The 23,633-nt window shown below is 45.3% G+C and overlaps 2 protein-coding genes across 7 annotated transcripts in view; one reads left to right on the top strand and one right to left on the bottom strand.

Annotated features, from left to right (window-relative positions):
- Window positions 1-18,088, bottom strand: part of LOC110506150 (TP53-binding protein 1) — a 65,533-nt gene extending 47,445 nt beyond the window's left edge. For 2 of the 6 annotated variants that reach the window (XM_090239065.1, XM_090239069.1), the window contains exons 1-16: window positions 18,027-18,088; window positions 17,416-17,636; window positions 16,346-16,433; window positions 15,691-15,739; window positions 15,273-15,340; window positions 14,956-15,084; window positions 14,510-14,570; window positions 13,464-13,639; window positions 13,099-13,225; window positions 11,697-11,788; window positions 11,419-11,600; window positions 9,048-10,473; window positions 6,982-7,098; window positions 6,384-6,575; window positions 5,527-5,593; window positions 1,995-2,114 (exon numbers count right to left, since the gene is read on the bottom strand). In XM_090239065.1, coding sequence (XP_090095191.1) covers window positions 1,995-2,114; window positions 5,527-5,593; window positions 6,384-6,575; window positions 6,982-7,098; window positions 9,048-10,473; window positions 11,419-11,600; window positions 11,697-11,788; window positions 13,099-13,225; window positions 13,464-13,639; window positions 14,510-14,570; window positions 14,956-15,084; window positions 15,273-15,340; window positions 15,691-15,739; window positions 16,346-16,433; window positions 17,416-17,598 — 3,077 coding nt within the window. In that variant the 5' untranslated portion in view covers window positions 17,599-17,636; window positions 18,027-18,088. The remainder of the gene's footprint in view (window positions 1-1,994; window positions 2,115-5,526; window positions 5,594-6,383; window positions 6,576-6,981; window positions 7,099-9,047; window positions 10,474-11,418; window positions 11,601-11,696; window positions 11,789-13,098; window positions 13,226-13,463; window positions 13,640-14,509; window positions 14,571-14,955; window positions 15,085-15,272; window positions 15,341-15,690; window positions 15,740-16,345; window positions 16,434-17,415; window positions 17,637-18,026) is intronic. The other 4 variants (XM_090239067.1, XM_090239070.1, XM_090239068.1 and 1 more) reach the window with 2 other exon arrangements.
- LOC110506149 (uncharacterized) lies at window positions 17,492-20,969 on the top strand. The gene is made up of 2 exons (XM_036981131.2): window positions 17,492-17,624; window positions 19,249-20,969. Exon 2 carries the CDS (start codon window positions 19,650-19,652, stop codon window positions 20,901-20,903), a length of 1,254 nt encoding a protein of 417 aa, XP_036837026.2. The 5' UTR covers window positions 17,492-17,624; window positions 19,249-19,649; the 3' UTR covers window positions 20,904-20,969.
- The last annotated feature ends 2,664 nt before the right edge of the window (window positions 20,970-23,633 follow it).

Below are 23,633 nucleotides of genomic sequence, written 5' to 3'. Positions count from 1 at the left end.
CATGGTGAAATCCCTGAGCAGTTTCCTTCCTCTCCGGAAACTGAGTTAGGAAGGACAGCTATATCTTTGTAGTGACTGGATGTATTGATACACCATCCAAAGTGTAATTAATAACTTCACCATGCTCAAAGGGATATTCAATGTCTGCTTTTTTCTTTCTTTTTTTTACCCATCTACCAATAGGTGACCTTGGCGAGGCATTGGAAAACCTCCCTGGTGGTTGAATCTGTCTGAAATGTTATGCTCAACTGAGGGACCTTACAGACAATTGTATGAGTGGGGTACAGAGATGAGGTAGTCATTAAAAATTATGTTCACCACTATTATTGCACACAGAGTGAGTCCATGCAACTTATTATGTGACTTGTTCAGCACATTTTTACTCCTGAACTTATTTAGGCTTTCCATAACAAAGGGGTTGAATACTTATTGACTCAAGACATTTCAGCGTTCCATTTTTAATGAATTTGTTAAAATGTAAAAAGTCAGAATTCCCCTTTGACATTACGGGGTATTGCGTGTAGGCTGGTGACAAAAAAGATACATTTAATTAATTTTAAATTCAAGCTGTAACACAACATAATGTGGAGAAAGTCAAGGGGTTTGAATACGTTCTGAAAGCAATGTATATAAACTTATAGAAGGGCTGATATCATCCTTTGCCAAACGTTAATAAAGGTTTCAATATTGCCTCTGTAGTCCTGTAATGGTAGGACAGAGAAGCAGGTCCAACTAGGGCTGTGGTGTGTTGTGTGGACACCTTGAAAAAGACCTTGTTATAACACCTCGACAGGACAAAACCAAACAGAGCCTCCATCTCTCTAAGGGGGCATGAATGGTACCCAAAATAGCAGAGAAGTAGGTCTCTCTCACACGCACGCACACACACTCAACCTACTTCCTGAATTCTAAAGATATACCAGGACAGGTAGAGGGTTGTCAAGGTCAAATGGACACAAGATTGGAGCAGACAATTAATGTCCCTTGTTTATCCCAATCGGACATACCATGAAACTCTAATTAATAGCATGGGTGTTTATTTGCTTAAAATCACTCAACACAACAGGCGCTTATTAGAGACAGGCGACTATTTGAGCTAAACAACTATTTCCTTAATAATGCACACAGCTTTTGCTCACTTGCATAGTTAATTCACTTCTAGCATTTTAATAAATGTTCTTCATTTTCTGCACTAATGTGTTATCATTTACACACTGTCACATTTCTGTCTTAGTATGCCTCTACTTTAAGAAAAAAAAAGTATAATTATTCTCCTATTTGACTGTGCAATTTTGGCAGTTCTTACTTTCGCCACTAGTGTGCGATCAGCCGATTTCTAGGGTTCTGTACTCCAGGAGTTGACTGTTTTTGTGTTTGCCAGTTAGCTAGCAGTTCTCAGCGGGTTGCAGCCAACGGCTAGCAGTTTCTTACTGCTGATTAAAACAGATGACTGACATAACTTTTTCTAGTCATTACTGAATTATTCAATGTAACAAATCAAACATGAAACCTTGTAAACAATTCATTTAGACCCAGCGTTTATTTGAAACAGGCGTATATTTGCTGAAATGTGTGCCACTGCCCGGCTTTTAAAATGGACAAGCTGCTATTTGAGACTAGGTTTAATTTAAGTTTTACAGGACTTTAAAACAGAAGGGATACTCTGAGGCCACAATAGACATTTGGCTTGTGTTACTATAAGGCTCTCATTTCAGCCAGCAGGGGGAGCTATTATACTGGGAATCAACTGACTATACTTCAGGTTGGCACCAAATGCTCAGAGACAAACGTTAGATTTCGAAGGCGTGCTGAAAAGAAATATCCGTATCATGCAACCGAAGAGATCAGTCCGAAACTGGGAGGTAGCCTACAATCCAAATTTGTCCACTAAGAAACGCTCGTTTTAAGGTTTGCATTGCGCAACATTTTTTAAATGTTGTGCCACACTGACCTGATGAACACAACCCATGTCAGAGGCCATACACGTTGTTTACCTGACAGGGGTTCCAGGGTCACTGGGATGGGCCTCGGCCTGGTCCTCCATCACCTGTCTGTGGGCCTCCCTCACCCTGCTGAACACAGAGGGGCTGGGCAGGGGGCTGGGGACAGGGACACTGGTCATACAACAAGCCAATAGTATGTCATGAAATTGCCTTGCAATGCAGTATTCTCCATTTCCTTGGGGAAGAACGGAAATGTGTCTTTATACTAGAACCAAACCCCCTGAGACACACGCGGAGACACCCTGAGCAGTCCCTTACCAGAAGGCAAAACGTCAGGAGTCGGCATCTAGGATACTGACACCAGCAACCCCCCAGCGAATTCAAAACTACTTTCGTAACCCGAGTGTCAACTCAACTGTGCATGGTAAAAGGATGAGCACTCACCACTCACCCAGAGACGGCGCTCCTAGTGGCTGGAGACTAATGCAGGGAAACTTAAATCAGTTCCACCAAATTTCTATCAACATGTTAAATGTGCAACCAGAGGGGGAAAAAAATTCTAGATCACCTGTACTCCACACACAGAGGCGTGTACCAAGCTCTCCCTCCATTTGGTAAATCCGACCACAACTCTATCCTCCTGATTCCTGCTTACAAGCAAAAATTAAAGCAGGAAGCACCAGTGACTCAGTCTATAAAAAAAAGTGGTCAGATGAAGCAAATGCTAAACTACAGGACTGTTTTGCTATCACAGACTGGAACATGTTCCGGGATTCTTGCGATGGCATTGAGGAGTACACCACATCAGTCACTGGCTTTATCAATAAGTGCATCGAGGATGTCGTCCCCAGTGACTGTACGTACATACCCCAACCAGAAGCCATGGATTACAGGCAACATTCGCGCTGAGCTAAAGGGTAGAGCTGCCGCTTTCAAGGTGCGGGACTCTAACCCGGAAGCTTACAAGAAATCCTGCTATGCCCTGCAACGAACCATCAAACAGGCAAAGCGTCAATACAAGGCTAAGATTGAATCATACTACACCGGCTCCGACACTTGTCTTATATGGCAGGGCTTGCAAACTACTACAGACTACAAAGGGAAGCACAACTGCGAGCTGCCCAGTGACCCAAGCCTACCAGACGAGCTAAATCACTTCTATGCTCGCTTCGAGGCATGCATGAGAGCATCAGCTGTTCCGGACGACTGTGTGATCACGCTCTCCGTAGCCGACGTGAGCAAGACCTTTAAACAGGTCAACATACACAAGACTGCGGGGCCAGACGGTTTACCAGGACGTGTGCTCCGGGCATGTGCTGGCCAACTGACAGGTGTCTTCACTAACATTTTCAACATGTCCCTGATTGAGTCTGTAATACCAACATGTTTCAAGCAGACCACCATAGTCCCTGTGCCCAAGATCACAAAGGCAACCTGCCTAAACGACTACAGACCCGTAGCACTCACGTCCGTAGCCACAAAATGCTTTGAAAGGTTGGTAATGGCTCACATCAACACCATTATCCCAGAAACATTAGACCCACTCCAATTTGCATACCGCCCAAACAGATCCACAGAATATACAATCTCTATTGCACTCCACACTGCCCTTTCCCACCTCGACAAAAGGAACACTTATGTGAGAATGCTATTCATTGACTACAGCTCAGCATTCAACACCATAGTACCCTCAAAGCTCATCACTAAGCTAAGGATCCTGGGACTAAACACCTCCCTCTGCAACTGGATCCTGGACATCCTGACGGGACGCCCCCAGGTGGTGAGGGTAGGTAGCAACACATCTGCCAAGCTGATCCTCAACACTGGAGTTCCACAGGGGTACGTGCTCAGTCCCCTCCTGTACTACCTGTTCACCCACGACTGCACGGCCAGGCACAACTCCAACACCCTCATTAAGTTTGCAGATAACACAACAGTGAACACCTGATCACCGACAACGACGAGACAGCCTATAGGGAGGTCAGAGACCTGACCGGGTGGTGCCAGAATAACAACCTATCCCTCAACATAACCAAGACTAAGGAGATGATTGTGGACTACAGGAAAAGGAGGACCGAGCACGCCCCCATTCTCATCGACGGGGCTGTAGTGGAGCAGGTTCCTTGGTGTCCATCCACATCAACAACAAACTAGAATGGTCCAAACACACCAAGACAGTCGTGAAGAGGGCACGACAAACCTATTCCCCCTCAGGAAACTAAAAAGATATGGCATGGGTCCTCAGATCCTAAAAAGGTTCTACAGCTGCAACATCGAGAGCATCCTGACTTGACTGGTTGCATCACTGCCTGGTACGGCAATTGCTCGGCCTCTGCCTGCAAGACACTTTCAGAGGGTAGTGCGTACGGCCCAGTACATCACTGGGGCTAAGCTGCCTGCCATCCAGGAACTCTACACCAGGCGGTGTCAGAGGAAGGCCCTAAAAATGGTCAAAGACCCCAGTCATAGACTGTTCTCTCTACTACTGCATGGCAAGCGGTACCGAAGTGCCAAGTCTACACCCCCAAGCCATAAGACTCATGAACAGGTCATCAAATGGCTACCCGGACTATTTGCATTGTGTGTCCCCCCCAAACCCCCTTTTTACGCTGCTACTACCCTCTGTTTATCATATATGCATAGTCACTTTAACTACAGTGGGGGCAAAAATGGTTATTTATTTTTTTTTTTCTCCCGGAGAACTTGCACAATTGTTGGCTGACTAAATACATTTTTGCCCCACTGTATATATTCATGTACATACTACCTCAATTGGGCCGACCAACCAGTGCTCCTGCACATTGGCTAACCAGGCGATCTGCATTGTGTCCCGCCACCCACCAACCCTTCTTTTACACCACTGCTACTCTCTGTTCATCATATGTGCATAGTCACTTTAACCATATGTACATACTACCTCAATCAGCCTGACTAACCGGTGTCTGTATGTAGCCTCGCTACTTTTATGGCCTCGCTACTGTATATAGCCTGTCTTTTTACTGTTGTTTTATTTCTTTACCTACCCATTGTTCACCTAACACCTTTTTTGCACTATTGGTTAAAGCCTGTAAGTAAGCATTTCCCTGTAAGGTCTACAGTGAAATGTTGTATTCGACGCACGTGACAAATAAACTTTGGTTTGAGTTGATACAAACCATGGAAACCAAATGACCTGACAAAGTCAGGTAATACATGTATACGTAAATACATTTAAATATATGCAAATAAATGCAAATGTCAGCCATGATCATTCACTGACAGTTGTAACATACTGTATTAAGCATCTTTGTATATATACACATTATTCTATAATATTCTCAACAGTGCTCTTATTTGGGGTACAGAGTTGTGAACAAAAAGGCATCCCAGTATGAAAAAAGTATGAAAATGTATGCACACACACTACTGTAAGTGGCTCTGGATAAGAGTGTCTGCTAAATGACTAAAATGTAAACTAAATAATATTAAATGAAGCTGAATCGTGATAATGAGATGTAGGAATCCATTTGGGACACAGTCAAATCCCAGGCAGGGGAAAAAGCCTGAAATCGGGCTGCTTTGCATAGAAACCAAAGCGGGTTACCTGGTTACAGCCTTGACAACGGTGGTAACCTTGGAGACAGAGCCTTCCTCGTCTGATTGCGGTGGCTCTGGGAGGAAAAGAAAAGTGTTTAATTTGGTGTTTTGGGGGGTTGAACAAAAGAAATCAACAAACAAACTGAGACGTCTATTCTTGCAGTAAAGGTGTGAGAGTCAGCAGATGTCACATTTCCATACATCAATGGATACGCTTCAGTAGTCACATGAAACCCTTTTAATTCTATGTACACAGTTGTTGGATATTGTTTGATGCTGTTTGCATTTTCTATGGACCACCGTACCATCTGTACCGTCCCTCCATGGTATCAACACACAGATTCACAAGAAAATAACATACAGATGTCTTGAACATCCATAGGCAAACAAAAAGGTCACATACGTGGTCATATCACGTTTATAAGCAGACATTGGAATATAAACCATTACAACAGCTATAATTCCTATTCCATTGGTAATAACGTGGTAACCCAGCAGGCCTTAATGAGGAATGTTATTTTTATTGTCTTTTGTAGGTTCTAAACAGGCCAAACACTTAGGTAATGACACCATAATGTCTTTGTCTTGTGGATCTTTATTTGATTGTCATGTTTCCCCCACAGCTCCCTCTGCTGGGATCTCCACTGGGCCAGTACTGACTGGCAATTTAGAATTACACCCACCTGTGTGGTCTTGTTGTGACATTGATTGCCATTGCCTTGCACGCTGAAGGGCTCATACCCCAAACGTTTGTGCGGCAATAAAAATGTAAATGTAAGTTTATTTACCGGAGTGCTGTCCTATTTCTGTTCTTTGAATAATGTGGTAACAACACATTAATAATCGGCCTATAACAGCTCTTACTCTGCAGGCTGAAGTGTTCTGAGCTGCCCTCCTCCACAGGGGTCACCAGCTTCATCCGCAAACTCAGTTTCCCATCAGCCCCGTCGGCCGTGTCCTCGCCACTCTCCCCCGCCGTGATTTCACTGGTCGCCATCGCCGTCTCCGTGGAAACATCACCCACCGCCGCGGACTTCTCAGAGAAGGAAGTCATGTCTGAGGAAAACAAAAAGAGTTAACAACCACCACGATGTAATCTGGCTCAGATTAGAGCCTCTCTGGGGGATCCTACTAGCGAACCATGATATTGGAATGAGGTGAGGTGACTGGGAGAACAACTGTGTTTGTGTAAAGGGGGTGGGTGCGACAAAGAGAGAGAGTATGTGTGTGTGTGTGTGTGTGTACCTGAATGGGTGAATCGGAGAGAGAGGGTGAGTGTGTGTTGATGTATGAGGGCGAGTGTGAGTGTGTGTGTGTGTGTGTGTGTGGGATAGAGAGTGAGTGTGAAGTGATGTGTGAGACTATATAGGTTGGTGGTTAGAATACTTTGCTTCAGTTCACATGGTAAAGCTGGCTATGGAGAGAGCCAGTTGATAGTATTTCTTGAGGGGGAGGAACCCACCAATCGGAGTGCTGTGTCTTGGTGTCTGCTTCAACTGGCTGATCAGAGGGGGAGTGGCACTCACAGGAGGGCCAATCAGCTCGCCTTCTTTGGGGAGAGTGAAGTGGAATGGAATCTCTGCAGAGGACAAATATTAATACAAACAAAAACCATTACGATCTCTGAACAGACTGAAATGACGACAGGCTCCTGGTAGCCCAATGGATTTACTGCAGGGACAAAACACTTTGAATTCAATAGAGTTGGCTGAGTCTTTTATCACCACCTTCCCTTCATGGCCACTGATCTGAAGGGACTAGGACACATGAAAGCAAACTAGATGAAAATCTATCAAATCTTTCAGCTATCAGTGGTCAGCAAGCAAGCACATGGGGGGGGAAGTGTCTACTTATTTATGGAATCACTTCAAAAGCTGTTAAATCAATAAGCAAAAATACACGTTTTTGAACAACCCCCCCATCCCACACAGCAAGAGCAACACCCCATCCCACACATACCCCTGGTGACCTACCCCACCCCATACAGCAAGAGCAACACCCCATCCCACACATACCCCTGGTGACCTACCCCACCCCATCCCACACAGCAAGAGCAACACCCCATCCCACACATACCCCTGGTGACCTACCCCACCCCATCCCACACAGCAAGAGCAACACCCCATCCCACACATACCCCTGGTGACCTACCCCACCCCATCCCACACATACGCCTGGTGACCTACCCCACCCCATCCCACACATATGCCTGGTGACCTACCCCACCCCATCCCACACATACCCCTGGTGTTCCCCGCCACCCCATCGAAAACATACCCCTGGTGTTCCCCACCACCCCATCCTAAACATACCCCTGGTGTTCCACCCCATCCCAAACATACCCCTGGTGTTCCACCCCATCCTAAACATACCCCTGGTGTTCCACCCCATCCCAAACATACCCCTGGTGACCTACCCCACCCCATCCCACACAGCAAGAGCAACACCCCATCCCACACATACCCTTGGTGACCTACCCCACCCCATCCCACACAGCTAGAGCAACACCCCATCCCACACAGCAAGAGCAACACCCCATCCCACACATACCCCTGGTGACCTACCCCACCCCATCCCACACAGCAAGAGCAACACCCCATCCCACACATACCCTTGGTGACCTACCCCACCCCATCCCACACAGCAAGAGCAACACCCCATCCCACACATACCCCTGGTGACCTACCCCACCCCATCCCACACATACGCCTGGTGACCTACCCCACCCCATCCCACACATACGCCTGGTGACCTACCCCACCCCATCCCACACATACGCCTGGTGACCTACCCCACCCCATCCCACACATACCCCTGGTGTTCCCCGCCACCCCATCGAAAACATACCCCTGGTGTTCCCCACCACCCCATCCTAAACATACCCCTGGTGTTCCCCACCACCCCATCCTAAACATACCCCTGGTGTTCCCCACCACCCCATCGAAAACATACCCCTGGTGTTCCCCACCACCCCATCGAAAACATACCCCTGGTGTTCCCCACCACCCCATCCTAAACATACCACTGGTGTTCCACCCCATCCCAAACATACCCCTGGTGTTCCACCCCATCCTAAACATACCCCTGGTGTTCCACCCCATCCCAAACATACCCCTGGTGTTCCCCACCACCCCATCGAAAAAATACCCCTGGTGTTCCCCACCACCCCATCCTAAACATACCCCTGGTGTTCCCCCCCACCACCATCCCAAACATACCCCTGATGCCCCCCCATCCCCCAACATACCCCTGGTGACCCACCCCATCCCCCAACCTCGGTCTACACGTAATATATTGGACAAAAACAAACTTCTATCTAATTCATGTATTCTTAATAGTCTTTCATCGTTTCCTTGTGTCCTCGCTCCTCAAAACGCATTGGAGGTGAGGGAAGAAGGTCTGAGGTTCCTCCCCTCTGATCTTTTCCTACAATGTGTTTTGAGAAGGAAAGAAAGAAGAGAGGACACAAGGAATCAAGGAAATGCTATTGAGTCACCTGATATCTCCACAGGCATCTAGGCCTCTCACCTCCAGAGCTGTCACTGAGGCTCTTGTCTCGGAGCCCCTCTGCTTCCCTAGACCCTTCCTTATCAGCCTGGGTGAGTCCGATTGGTACCAGCTGGGTGTCCTTCAGCTGTGACCCTGTGCCATTGGACGACACTGACCCCCGCCGGCTTGCCACTGGCTGAGACGTGCCCATGTTAGACGGCGACTTCACTTCCTTCTCCAGTAGCTGGGAGCTCCTCTCACTCTCCTCCAGCACAATGATGCTGCTGCAGCTCTCCTCCTCTCCTACTCCTCCCTCGCTACTGGAGTGCGAGACAGGGAACTTCCCTATTTTTTCCTCCTCTTCTTCCTCCATGGGCTCTGGAGAAAGCACCTGGCTCTGGGAGAGAGACAGATAGAGGCCTGAGCCCTCGGGCCCCAACGTGCTGTCGTGCTGCTTCTCTCCCCCCTCCTCCATCCCTTCTTCATCTGCTTTGTTTTTCTCCTTTGGGCTGTTGGTAGCAGTGCCTCCATGCTCCTGCGATAAAGACTGTATGGATTTAGACGGGTCCCGGTTTTTCTGTGAGCTCGTCGGGCTTCCCCCTCCTCCTGCTTCTCCTATGTCTCTCCTTCCTCCTCCATCTCTTCTGGAGTCTACACAAACACCTGGACTCGGAGAGAGAGCCTTCACTGATCCCACGTGAGACCTCTGTGGGAAAACAGACTGGGATTGAGACTGAGACAGGGAGGCTAAACTACAGGCAGCGCTATTCGAGGAAGAAGGCGTCTCCTGCACACAGCTGCTAGGGGTGAATAAGTCTATGGTTTCAAGCTTCTGTTGGGAAGAAGGAGAGGGGGAAGAGGCCTTGGCATCCTGCTTCTGAGAACTATCTGTTTTGGTCACATTGATACCATCGTCGCCTATATTCACGTTGCGTACATTCAAGGTTGTCTGTTTGTGCGTGTCAGACTTCTGTGAAGTGCTACATTCCTCTCTCCTGGTACTTTCCCCGCTAGTCTTCAGTATGTCAGGCACCTGAGGAACTTTAGGCAAAATAGCAGGTGTTTTTGGGTCGGAGGGGACCCCGTTACTTTCCCTCTTCTGGCTGTTACGTGAAATCACAGAGTCACTGGTGTCTATCCGTAGGCGTCCGTCCAGACCTTCTTCTATCTGTGTAGCCTGACTGTCCTCCTCGACATCCTTCCCTCCAGCCTGCATGGAAGCCTGCTGGGCCAGACTACAGCTCTGAGTATTCACAGACAGCTCTAGTTGGAAAGAATCAATCACAGAGTGTTCTCGGTCAGTTGTTGTGGGTGCTTTGGACTGGGCGGGTGCAGCGGCCATCTTGGGTGAGCTTGAATCCAGGGCTGTGGGTTGGGATGATGATGTCACTTTCCTGCTGTGCGTCTCTTGTGGAGCTATGCTACTGCTTCCAGCCTCTTGGCTCTGGGTTGGGACAAATACATCCTTTGGAAAGGGAAAAAAAAGAAACTAAATTGGTGTTTTATGAACCTATAGGACTTAACCTGATTGAATAATGAGATTCTTGATCATCATAAAAAAAAACATAATCCATAATAAGGGAAGAATAAAGAGAGATAAGGGTAGATCCCTGGTCTCCATTTATGTGGTACCATGTGGCTCAGTTGGTAGAGCACGGCACTTGCAACGCCAGGGTTGTGGGTTCAATTGCCACGAGAGGAGAAAAAAATTGTAGGAAAATGTATGCACTCAATACTGTGAGTCACTCTGGACAAGTGTGTCTGCTAAACCACTAAAATTTAAATTAAAAAAATATATAGATATAGTTACATTCAAAGGTGAAAGTTGTGTACAGAAAAATGTAGAGACTTCATTATTGCCTAATACTCTCTAAAAGTATATAATCATACTATTTAGAAGAAACTGTTTAGTAAAAACATACGCCGTAAGCAACATACTGTGTGTCAGACTTGAGGAAACATGTACTTGTGGTTGTTCCACCTAGCTATCTTAAGATTAATCCACTAACTGTATGTCACTCTGGACAAGAGCGTCTGCTAAATGACTAAACTGTCAAAAAATAATACTAGGCTCATCCATACTGAGAAGACGTCATCTAATGCACAATTTGGTTGTTCCCCACCATGCTTTCATTTTGGTACAGCCCAAACCCTTACATGATTATCAGCTGTTGTCAAACACACATTGTTCTGAGTTCCTACTACATGAAAAGCCATGCATATGACATCCAGGCATTTAAAGCAAACTACATTTTCGAAATGACTCACTATAAAATATGATATTTTTCACATTCCCAAACAGCCTACTATTTAGTACGCAAAAACGGATAACCGGACACGGCCATTGAGTTCAGTGCTAACTGAATCTATTTTTTCCCCACTATCTGGTCAATGGATTAAAGATACGTACATGAGATAACTCAGGCTGGGTAGGCAGAGAGAGGGTCCTCTCCAACACAAAACCTGGGGAGTTCTGGGATACTGGGGTGGATGCCGAGGGGTGTGACTTAGGAGCTGGGTCCATTGGCTCCTCCTCCTTACCATCCGATTGGTCCTCCGGAGGCATAGACGTGTCCATTGATTCGTCGGCACCTGCGGGGTTACCAGAAGTCTATCACTGAGTTCTATTTTTCAGAATAGAAACTAAAACAACTGACATGTCAACTGGATAAAAGAAAGTTTAGTTACCCAGTTCATTTTCTTGTCCTGTCGGTGAATTGGGGACGATGAAAGGTGTTTGGCTCAAGTTTTCCTGGGTGGGTGCTACAAACTCAGAGTTTCTATAGGAAGGGAAGGCAAAGATGAATGCAACAATCATTCTTCCTCTGATGAGGACAAAACAGAATCGCTGGCTGTGTTCAGTAGGGACAAAACGTTTTGAAATGGTAAAGTACTACCTCAACTTGACCGATTGGAACACAGATGTTCCTATTGTCCTACTGAACACAACCCAGGCCAACCCAAACAACAGGCCAACTACTCCAGGGATGCAAACTCGTGATGGGCCCAAAAAGGTGACACTTTTTATTTGCACTGAAACATGCAAAAAAAAATCCCTGCCAGGGGGAAATGCAGGTTTTAACTAATTAAAAACAACAAATAATATGATCTACATGATCAGTATAAATATTGCACTTGGGAAAAAATCTGCTTAAAGTAGAAATATAATGCCTGTTTGTTTCATTTGATTTTTGCTCTATTATAGTGGCCAATATATACATCGATCAAGTGATCAAGTGCACAAGGTTATGTGTGCAAAAATAACTTTCACTGAGTAAAAAAATATAGAATCCTCCCTCACTCACACACATATGTTACTGTCAAGTTCAACACAACATCTTTGGGCTACTCTGAATAGTGTTACATTGTACACTTTCTGCCTGTGGACATCTGTTCTACAATGTGCCAGGAAAAGTGAGAGGGAAAGTGTCGTGTTCCTTTCACCTCTATTTTCATTCTGAAAATTAACCACATACTGTAGAGGAGAAACATTAGTTAACATTTCACAGATTTCCAGGGTCCAGTAAGCAACTAACGCGTTATAATTTGAGGAACGGCAAGGAGTCGAATATTAGTTAATACTATAGCGAATTGGTTAGGTTACTAATGTTAGCTAGCTAACGTTAGCTGTCTGACTTTATTAGCAAGCAAATTTTCACACCATAAACTCAATTGCTTCATCACCTTCTCACCCCGTGATCAGGCTTCTTGCCTAACGTACCTCTTCTTTCTCGTTCAGGGGGCGCGCTGCTATAATTGACGCGCTGCTTTTCCAGAGCGCGCGCCGATGCTGTAACTAGTAAATTGTTTGTCTCCTCTTTCTTCAGTCGCGTGCTGCGCTGCATTCTATTGTTATGTAAACGATCTGCTGAGCCTTGGATACAGACAGTATTGCTCCAAACGCGCATCACTCGATCGTTACAGCCAGTAGTGATCCAACCCCCCCCAAACTTTTCTCATCTGATCTACATGAATCATGTAGGTCACCTATTTTGGCTTCAAAACGGCAAATTTCACCGAAAGGTGACTAGCTTGTATCCCTGCAACTCAGTGGGAGTGTGCAGTATAGTGTTGAGGCGAGAGGTCTTACTGGGAGAGGCTCTCCTGCACCAGGGTGCCCTGCCCAGAGAGATGCAGCAGACGCAGGGTGTGGGCAGGGGTCAGGGTGGGCACACCTTGGTTCTCTGCCTCTGACATTGTGCTGTCCACCCCTGTGCCTACAGAGAGAGAGAGAACTCCATTATCATCTGTTAATTTTGTGATCAATTCTTCATGTCAACTGTTGATAACAGTTGTGACTGCTCGCCTTCAAATTGTTTTGTGAACAACAGACTACACTTGTTTTAACCTCTTCCAACAAGAGCTGCTCAAACTGGAGAAGTGCTGTAAGCCCTGGCAGTATATGTCTATAACACAGACAGATAGTTTGGATGGGTGGATAGATGGATGGCCCACCTGTCTTGTCAGTGTCGAAGAGGTCCTCCTGAGAGGACAGCAGCTCAGAGTCTTCCCCTTTAGGACCCTGGTCCTCGGAGGCCTGCAGGCCCTGGGAGTGGAGCAAAGCCTGGACACTCAGTTCCCGGCCGGCACGACCCAGGGGCTCCGACGAGCTGCTAGAGCTCACCTCCGACCTGGGGCAAGAACCAGGCACTTTATTTAACTCATGCACAATTCCAAATCAACGCTTAGACCTTTTATTTACTTCTGGAGATGTGAGAGAAGTTGATGTGTAAAGCAATATGGTGAACATTCCACCTAGCCTATTGGGCAACTTAGACTCATTACCATATTGCTTACATCTATCAAATCTTCCCAGAGCTCCACATGTGCATAAGATATTGTCTAGGAGTCGATTTGGGATTGAGCACAAAGAGAAATACAACATGATACTGATGTGGTGTCAAAGTCTTAACGTCAAACTTCTTAAGATTTAAACACTGTCCTTATGCCTCATCTAGCATGTGTAAATCTGTGAGGTATGGATTGATCATTTTGGGGCCGAATCCTAGCTTTATAAAATGACTACCAATGTCCCACTAACATCAATGTGTGATTCACGTGAATCTTCCAATTAAGGTGTGCACTTTTCATGTTCAGATTCAACCCTTCTTATTAAAAGGCCCAATGCAGCCGTTTTGATCTCAATATCAAATCATTTCTGGGTAACAATTAAGTATCTTACTGTGAATGTTTTCAATTAAAATGGTCAGAAGAAACAAAAATGGCTTTTCAGAAAAAAGTTAACTAATTAACCTCCCGGTGATGTCACCAGGCAGGTGAAAACTCCATCCCACCAAAACAGGCAGAAATTTCAGGCGGCCTTTTCAAACAACTCTTACGCTAAAAGGGCATCATCATAATTTTCACAATCTCAGGATTATTCAAACCAGACAATGATGAAATGTATATAAAACACAGGAAATCATATTTTGGACTGCACTGGAGGCTTTATGACGAAATATGATCTTGTAGGTACGCATCCTGGATATGGATATTCTCACCTCTTGGATTTTCTGTCCTGACTGCCTGAAGGCAAGCCCCTGGTTGTGTTCTTCTGTTCACCTAGTGACAACAAAACAATGACAAGTCAACAAAATACATGTTTCACTTTGGTCAAGATTTCAACTGGGTCCAATTCACTGTAGCAAAACATTTTGCAATGTAAAATAAAAATAAGTCTGTGTTCTTATTCTTCATGGACATGTTCAGGGTCATATTCATTAGGCACACTGTAGCAAAACATTTTGCAACAGAAAATTAAATAAAAGCTCATTTCTTACTGGACAAGTTCAGGTAGTTCCTTTCCTATTTCCTCAGAAGTTCAGTTTGTTGCCTAATGAATACGACCCAGGTAGTACCACCCTGTTTCTCCCCATTTAAAATGGTTTTCCACCTACTAAACATGACCATGGACTCAAGAGAAGTAAAGATAACTTAGTATTGTTACCTGGCTGGTTGTGTCTCTGGCTGTCTGTCTGGGCAGCAGTAGGGCCCTCCTCCTCCTGACTGTTCCCCACCACTTCACCCGGACCCTGGCTCTCAGAAAGCTCCAGAAAATCTAACTTGGACACTCCCCCTAAAATACACACAACATACAGCTCAAAATCATGATTCATAAAATGCAATACTGATCTGGTGATTCTGATCTCTTGTTTCCAACAAGAGCATTTGATGGAGCATTTCAAAACTTACACAGCTACAGTATATTATCTCAGAGACATGTCTCAGATGGTTATTTCTTTCTCTGTTAAAAACTGCTCATACCTTCAGGCTGGGCGCAGTGTGTAGTGGAGTCCGCCCCAGACTCCGTGGCCATGTCTTCTGTAGAACACCTGATGGTTTCAGGGATCAAGATGTCAACGTAAAGCAGACTATTGCTGAATTCCAAACCGACCCCTAGCCTGCCCCCTACAACCTAGCTACCTCTGTAGATTGGAGGTGATTGGAAAGATATAAGCGTTATAGAGTCATCTTGCCTTCTGATTGGTTAGGTGGAAATATCACCATATTGCGTCCACCTATCCAATCCTCTCAGATCTACAGTATTGTCTAGGTAGTAGACAGGGGCCAGGGTCCATTTGGAATGCAGCATACTTCTCAAACATCTCAGCTGGCTGTCTCAATGCTCTTACAAACGCTTCAATTCACTGCATCTTGGTGACAATGTTATCCTAGTACCTACCTCCTTGTATTGGAGCAAACTTCTAGGACTTGACTTTCCTCCTGGTTGACTAAAGGAAATACATTCAATAGGTTTAAGACAGAACACAATGTCTGCTATGGGGAGACAAATGCTATCAACTGCTTTCAATGTTACCAGCGCTATCAATAGGCTATATCATTGTTATTACTATGATAATGGCTGCAATGGTTGAAACCAGAGTTTACATTTCACACTTAATATTTTCTGTGCCCTTAACTTAGCAGCCTGGACTTTTAGTGTTTGTGAGGGTACATTAGTTTGCTATAGGAGTGACCAACACCCCACTAAATGTTCCAAATCTATGTAAGCGGCAGGGTTCGAACACGAGTTTTCTGCACACCATAAGAGTGCATTATCCCACTAAAAAACCCAATGCAACTCTTCAGGTCCCAGGCAAGGATACTCATCACAGCAGTCACATACAGAGAACCACAGCTTCAAATGGTGAGGTGTCGTATGTATCAAACGTATCAGAGTAGGAGTGCTGATTTAGGATCAGTTTGGCCTTTTAGATCCCAGTGAATAGGATTACATGGAGAGGGGGGGGGGCAGCACTCGTTCTCTGAGATGCCTTATACATACGGCCCCAGGTATCCAATCTCTGTCCTTTGTGGTCACAGTTTGAGAGACCAACCTGGCCCGTTGTGATTGTTGTTCTGGACCCTCTCTGATTGGCTGTCTGTCTCGGAGTATCGGTTTCCTGCCGGAGAGGACATCAGCTCCTGGGGAGAGAGAAGGCTGGATTCAGTGGCCCTGTTCATATTAGAACAACAGGTATCACTCCTTCCCATGAAGTAGGACAAGTACTGATCTGACATGACTGGATTATTTGATGAAAACCCTGCTGTCACCTATCCAATTGTGTCAGTATTGACTCCATGGCAGGTAGGATGGAGGGATGCATCTTAAATGGATTCAAATTGAGCCAAGTGATATTTTTTGCTTTTGACAACTGACTTGAGATCTGTTATCCCCAGACTTCTAACATGAATGAATATGAGCTTCACAACAAAACCAGTCCTAGATCAGTTGTAAAGACTTATAAGTAAGTAAGTAATGTCATGTCACAACCTAAGTTGATATGTCCCAAAGTTCCATTGAGGTCATCGGACAACAAACTAAGGTAGCAGGAGGAACTTAGCCTGGGTGACAGTCTATTTCTGCTTTCTTGCTTGACAATGGAGTGGGCAAAAACACAAACTGATCTGTTACCAGGCTAGGAGGAACTGACAAAAACAATACCCCTATCGTCTCCCCTCCCTGTATGACTGAAAAGCATATTACAGCCTCTCAAAAGATCTCTAGACCTTTATGTTACAGGATGCAACGTTAGCGTACTTGCCCTCCGAGTCGCTGGTTCAAGCCCTGCTCTGGCTGGCTGTCCTCGGGGGCTACTCTCCCGATACCCACGCTGCAGTCAGAAATGACCATCTTTGCATAGAATTATGGATACATCAAGTGACATTGGTGCAAGTAGGGCAAAGTAATTCTACAGATGGGCAACCTCCCAAGCCCCCAGTCATATATATCCTAGAGATATTTTAATCTAACGTTATGGCTCTCTCTCTTCATCTACGGTACTACTCCTGCCAGTAGACATGGATCATTTTGGCACAGGAGGTTTACTGTAACTGTAACCACAGCTGCTGATTCAAGCCCATCTTCACTCGTTACCTCCCGCTGTCTCTACACGGTGCTACTCACCAGTACAGGGCTGTGGGAGGTGGCAGGCTGCAGGCTGGACAAGCGGCGGGCGAGCAAGGCGCGGTAGCTACTGTCCGGGTCGTCCTCCAGTGCCGCACTGTCGGGCTGGGAGTCCTCCACGATCAAGCACGGGTTCTCTGCATGGGGCAGACTCGAATCCAGGTCACTTCCGCTAGGATCCATCGGGTTATGGCATGCAAGGACAGCAGGTAGCGTAGCTGCTGCGCCAAAACAAAGAGCGAATATTATAGGAATATATTATAGGAACAACTGCCCGAGTGTTAGGTAAACATGATCAATATAATAACTGAATCGATCCGTCTGGTGCCATGGACTTGCAGTCCTCTTTCCGATAAATAGCTAGTTAGAAGACCATAACAGAATTTGCTAGTCTAACAAGCTAGCTACCGATAACGAGTTAGCCTAGCTACGTTTAGGAAGTGAGAGCACAGCACATGACTGAGAGCAAAACGTTGAGCACACTAGTTAGTCCATAAAAAAACAGCCATGTATAATATTTATTCACTTAGCTAGCTAGTCTGCTAAAAAAAATACGAATTACGATTGCAACCACAATTTGAGCTGGTGTCCTTTTGGCATAGCTAGTTTACCTTGGAGGTCCAACAACTAGCCCAATCATTTCATTAGCCCATCCCCCTTTCGCCGTAAAACTACACATAAGGATGGTTATGATTTATCTGGGACGCTTCTGGCTCTGTCGTCATACCAAAACAGTTTGAATACGCGGTTTGAGACGCTTGCTGAGTAAAACATAAAACAGCAAAACTACTAGCGTCATACTCTACAGCTAGCTATATTTCACGAAATCGTAACATTTGTAAACAAGGCTGTTCTGGCAGCAGAACTTCGAAATCGGAAACCCGCAAACGCATTCACAGGGGAAATATTTGGCATAAACATACGACAGCTTAGCTAACCATCTAATGCTAGTTAGTTAACGTCGTTAACCAGAATTGAACACCTAGCTACGGACCTTCAAAATGCAATGTTGTGTTTGGGGGTGCAAGGCCCAATATCGGAAAGGAGGAGGGTTAGGGTTTTTCCGATTCCCTACTGGAGAGAACGAAATTGCTCAAAATCAAAGGAAAACTTGGATAAAAATGGTGAAGATTGAAAACCCCGAACCAGATCTGCCTTCCCGTTTGGGTGGTAAATTGGTACTCCAAATGGGAAACGACTGGCACCCCACTACCTCCTCTCGCATTTGTGGGAGGCACTTTGTTTTAAGTAAGTTGATGGTCAGTTCGTAGCCAACAGACCCTACCTGCTTGCTTACAGCTGCGCTAGGATAGGACAGGCTTCCGGTGTAGATTAAGACAATTGAGGGGGGTGAGGTATGGCATGGAAAACATACCTCAATCCAGGGATGAGAAATGCGTTGTTCTCCGAATTGGCCCATTGTCCCAACTGTTACACCTAGAAGATTGAACAAATGCAACAAAAAAATAGCAGCTCAAACTTCTCGGTGTAACAGTTGGGATGATGGGACAATTCGGAGAACAACTCATTTTCCATCCCTGGATTGAGGTACATTATACAAGCCATTTCTAATCTAAACAAGCCTGTCTGACCCTAGTGCAGCTGTAAGCAAGCTGGTCGATCTGCTGGCCAGTCAATTTGATGCATTTCCTATGACAGTGGTTGGCTTCCCGACAAAGAGCTAGCAAGCTACAGAGTTTTCATGAAGGAAGTGATGTACGGTAAACTGTCAGACAGTTCACACAGGCAACTGCATAGAACACCACATTTCCAGTGCAATAATTTAAGTGTCTGTCTGAAGAGACTGAAATCTAATTTGAGTTCATATTTCAGAAAAACCAAACCTACATCCGGACCACCCTGACTTTGCCCCATCCCTCTTCCTTCGCCCAGAGGACGATGCCTTGAGTCCGAACACAGCTCAGACAGAAGGGAAAAGAAACCTGCAGAGCTATGACAGGGCAGTGAAGAAGAAGAAGTGCCTTGACCTTAGTGAGGTTGGAGGTGCTGACCTGAGGGACAGTTATGCTGACACCACAGAAGAAACTGAAGAGCAGGACCTGGGCACCTGTGTATCGTGTGAGGTCCTGAGGAAGTCCTTAAATTATTTGCAGTCCAGGCATGATGCTCTGCAAGTCGAAGCTGTCAATCTCAGGGCGGAGAGAGACTTTTACAAATATAACACATCTCAATCCTCTCTCTTTGTTGACACCTTTACAGACAGAGACAATCAAATGCATACAGTGAGAGAAGTGCCAAGCATGGCTAAACCAAATGGTATGAACCAACAATGTACTGGGATGGTTGAGGAGCCCTGTCTTATGGAGGTTGAGGGGTTATGTTCTGTGAAGGTTGAGGAGCTTTGTCCTGTGAAGGTTGAGGGGGACTATGATCAAGTGTTGATTAAGGAAGAGGAACAACAGGTCCAAATAGAACTTTGTAGCCCCTTGGCTAGTCAGGACAAAGTGACCCATGTCTCCCAGGATAAACCTACCCAGCATAGCAACATTATGAAGGCCACCAGGCGACCATGTCTGTTAGCTCAGCATAAACCCATCCAGATAGTCAACACAATGTCACTCACCGGGGTGGTAGCCCCCAGGCCCCCAAGTCAGGTAACCAAGGATAAACCTATCCAGCTTGCCAAAACCAACAACCAATGTTCTGTGAAGGTTGAGGAGTCATGTTTTGTGAAGGTTGAGGTGGACTATGATCAAATGTCGATTAAGGAAGCAGAGCAACAGGTCCAAATAGAAATCTGTAGCCCCTTGGCTAGTCAAGACAAAGTGACCAATGTCTCTCGCAGGTTGCCAATTCATGTCCCCAAGGATAAAACTATCCAGCTTGCCAAAGCCGTAGTAGAAAGCCACCTAATGACGAACCATCTGCCTGGCAGCCAAACCACTGCTGAGCCTTTACAGAAGACTCCTCTGTCAGCTCAAAGGACACCTGTTGCAGGCAAACAAATTCAGAGAAGCATAACACACACAGAGAGGGATGAGTTGCTTTGGCTGGGCTACATGAAGTGGAATGTGCGTCTTCCTGCAAGCACAATTAGAACCGCACACAAGTTTCAGACGCCTAGGGCAACAGTGCAATACCTTCTACACGCGGTCTTCTCCCAATGTGAACTCGCCACCAGCAATCTCAAGGGCATTCCTGCACTGGGCCTTAACAAACTGGACCCGGACAAACTTTCTGCCATAAGACAGTTTGTCACCAAGTTTCGTCGTTTAGACATGCGTCAATGTGGTAAAGACTGGGTCAAGTGCCGGCGCCAGATAACCAGCATGCTCCGGAACATTCGGAAGGAGGACAGGAAGTCGAGGGGGCTCTCAGGAAACCTTTGTATGATAGAGAAGGTGTTAACGGATCAGAGTTTACCCCGTCAGCCATCGCATCCCTCATTCCCCTCGATCTCCCAACAGCACACAGCTGCCTTCTACAACCCAACAGAAGAAGAAGAGATCCTCTGTCTGGAGAGTTAGGTTACACAATATCTGCAATGATGTTTGCATTTTCTTGTAATAAACAGTTTGTTGGGAGTAAAAAAATATAATATGACTGACAATGTATATTTGAACTTTGGTTGATGTATCGGCTACATGTGGTAGAGTGGAGCTTTGAAGGAGTGATGTGTGGATACTGGACACTGGGTTAGGTTAGGGTTAGTCACAGGCTGTGTTCAATAGCAGTTGTATAGATGGGGTGAGCTGCCCCCAGAATATGAAGTGCTTGAGACACTGGTAAAAAACCTAAATGCAATCCATCATTATAACATGGCACTCCAATCAGACCTGTCGGTGGCTATGAAAGGGCCTCTTTTTCCTCATCTCCTTCCTGCTGGCTCTCCCCGTTATGAGCACGTTAGAAGTGAATTCCTGCTGGCTCTCTCCATTATGAGCACGTTAGAAGTGAATTCCTGCTGGCTCTCTCCATTATGAGCACGTTAGAAGTGAATTCCTGCTGGCTCTCTCCATTATGAGCACGTTAGAAGTGAATTCCTACTGGCTCTCTCCATTATGAGCACGTTAGAAGTGAATTCCTGCTGGCTCTCCCCATTATGAGCATGTTAGAAGTGAAACCAAAGGTGGATAGTCTTTCCATAAGGGAGCTGAGTGAAATAACTCATACACACATTTTGAGCATAATATACTAGGTATATAATCTGTACATAGATGAATTATTTTATTTCAAGTTATTTTAACAGGATTCCTGTATGCCTGGAGTTCATTCACTCAGCCAGTTTGTTAGGGTAAAGATTGCCAACGTTTGCATCTGGTGGCACCGTGGCAGCCCTGGCTATGTAAACAAAATCAATGTGTGGATTGCTGTCTCGTCTAACATGGACTTCTTTTCATTTAATTTCATGACATAGGTGAACTATCTGTTTAATCAAACCAGTCCCATGGATACTCAGGACTACTTTAACCTCCCTCTGTTTCTATGGTGACGCCACAATCTGTTCCTCACAAAAGTAGGGCGGCATTAGAAAATATTTCTCATGCATCAAGACCCAGGACATTTAGCATTTATCTCTAACCAAGTATGTAATCAGCATGCAGTTGCTTACCTATGTGTGCCTAATGAAATCAATTGGATCAGATGTAGGATGGTACATTACGGTTACTGATAGTTTCCACTATATAATCTACTATCATCTACCCAGACATGTGCTGTGTCTGAAATGGCTAGGGAATAGGGTGCCATTTAAAATGCTACCATAGGCACATTTGTATCTCATTCTAAGAGAGGCCACAGAAAAGGGCTTGATGTTTGAATGTAGGAAAACGCTTTATACAAATTCCCACATCCTCAGTGAATTGACTCTGAAATGTCTCACTTATTTTTTGTCAGAGGACACCAAGTCCATTAGTGATGCTATGGCAACTATTGAAATAAGTATTTATAACAAGGTCTTTAGTCTTTACATCTTAACACAGAGAACCTTGAGTCTAGTTGACCCACTGGCACTCTGAGTCTTCATAAACCACCTCAGCTGAGAAAGAACAGCGTATGATCGTTCCCTTAGTGTAGCATGGGAATGAATAGCTTAGGCTGAGATAGTTTATTCAAATTATTAGATTTGTTTAAACGTGTATCTACATGCAGCACAGAAATGTTTTTGAGCCAGTACAACTCAATAGCAATCACAAGTAGGCTATCTTTGGCACATTATTGAGGCACCCATAATACACTCCTACCCTGCAATGAAGATGACACATTTTGGGTTGTCCTTGGACAGCATTCAACCTCATGAGCTGATATTATTTATAGCCTAATTTCGTTGATAAACAATATATAATATATGCATAAAATTTTTAATCAAAATGTTTCAAATAAGCTAGCCTATACATAAATATGATTTACCTATTTTAATTTAAAAAAAAAAAAATAACGGAACAACAGCATTAGATCGTGCATACTTTTCTTCAAGCCCAACCCTAAACACAGCACCACTGATATGGAAATCATATGGCTATAGGCGACACATACGTACACGGTGCGGTGCATCGTGCTGGCGCGTCATATCGCCAAGCTGACCAGTTGAGTTGGAACCGAAAATATGAAATGCGCAGCAGCTGGAGAACGAAAATCCAAACGCAAGACACTATTCTGAACCTGTCCTTGAACACGAACCAGTGACATTGATGCTCAAATAGGCCTATATGATGACACGTTTCCCTCCAAAATGTATTAGGCGCTAGAAAGTACAAACTATTGCTTTACCTGAAAAGTTGATTTCCTCTTTTGCAAGCAGAAAGTATGAGATTTGTTTTGCCCCCTTTGCAGCAATAACGGTGCGCGTTGACTGCGTTCACATCTCTCTCTCTCGCCCCCCCCCCCCCCCCCCTCCTCCTCTCTTTTCCAGGAAGACAGGGAGGGTGTGGATACAGACACTACCACTTAAAGATGCAATGGCATTTTTAACATGTTGGCATAATTAGTGCATGTAGGTGCTGAGGTGCGCACACTCTTAGAAAAAAAGGTGCCATCTAGAACTTAAAAGGGGTATTCGACTGTCCCCATAGGAAAACACTTTGAATAACCCTTTTTGGTTCTAGGTATAACCCTTTTAGGTTCAATCTAGAACTATTCCCACGGAGGGTTCTACCTGGAACAAAAAAGGGTTCTCCTATGTGGCCAGCCAAAGACCCCTTTTGGAACTTTGTTTCTTCTAAAAGTGCAGGACAACACATGTGTTATTTATTGTGGGA

The sequence above is a fragment of the Oncorhynchus mykiss genome, chromosome 6 (genome assembly GCF_057628025.1).
Source record: "Oncorhynchus mykiss isolate SJ-2025 chromosome 6, ASM5762802v1, whole genome shotgun sequence".
NCBI lineage: Eukaryota > Metazoa > Chordata > Actinopteri > Salmoniformes > Salmonidae > Oncorhynchus > Oncorhynchus mykiss.
The sequence above is the reverse complement of the archived record's forward strand: the minus strand, read 5'-3'. Positions and strand labels throughout refer to the sequence as shown.

Bases quoted from the DNA above. Each gene is read 5' to 3' on its own strand.
- LOC110506149 (XM_036981131.2), top strand. From the start codon at position 19,650: ATGCATACAGTGAGAGAAGTGCCAAGCATGGCTAAACCAAATGGTATG.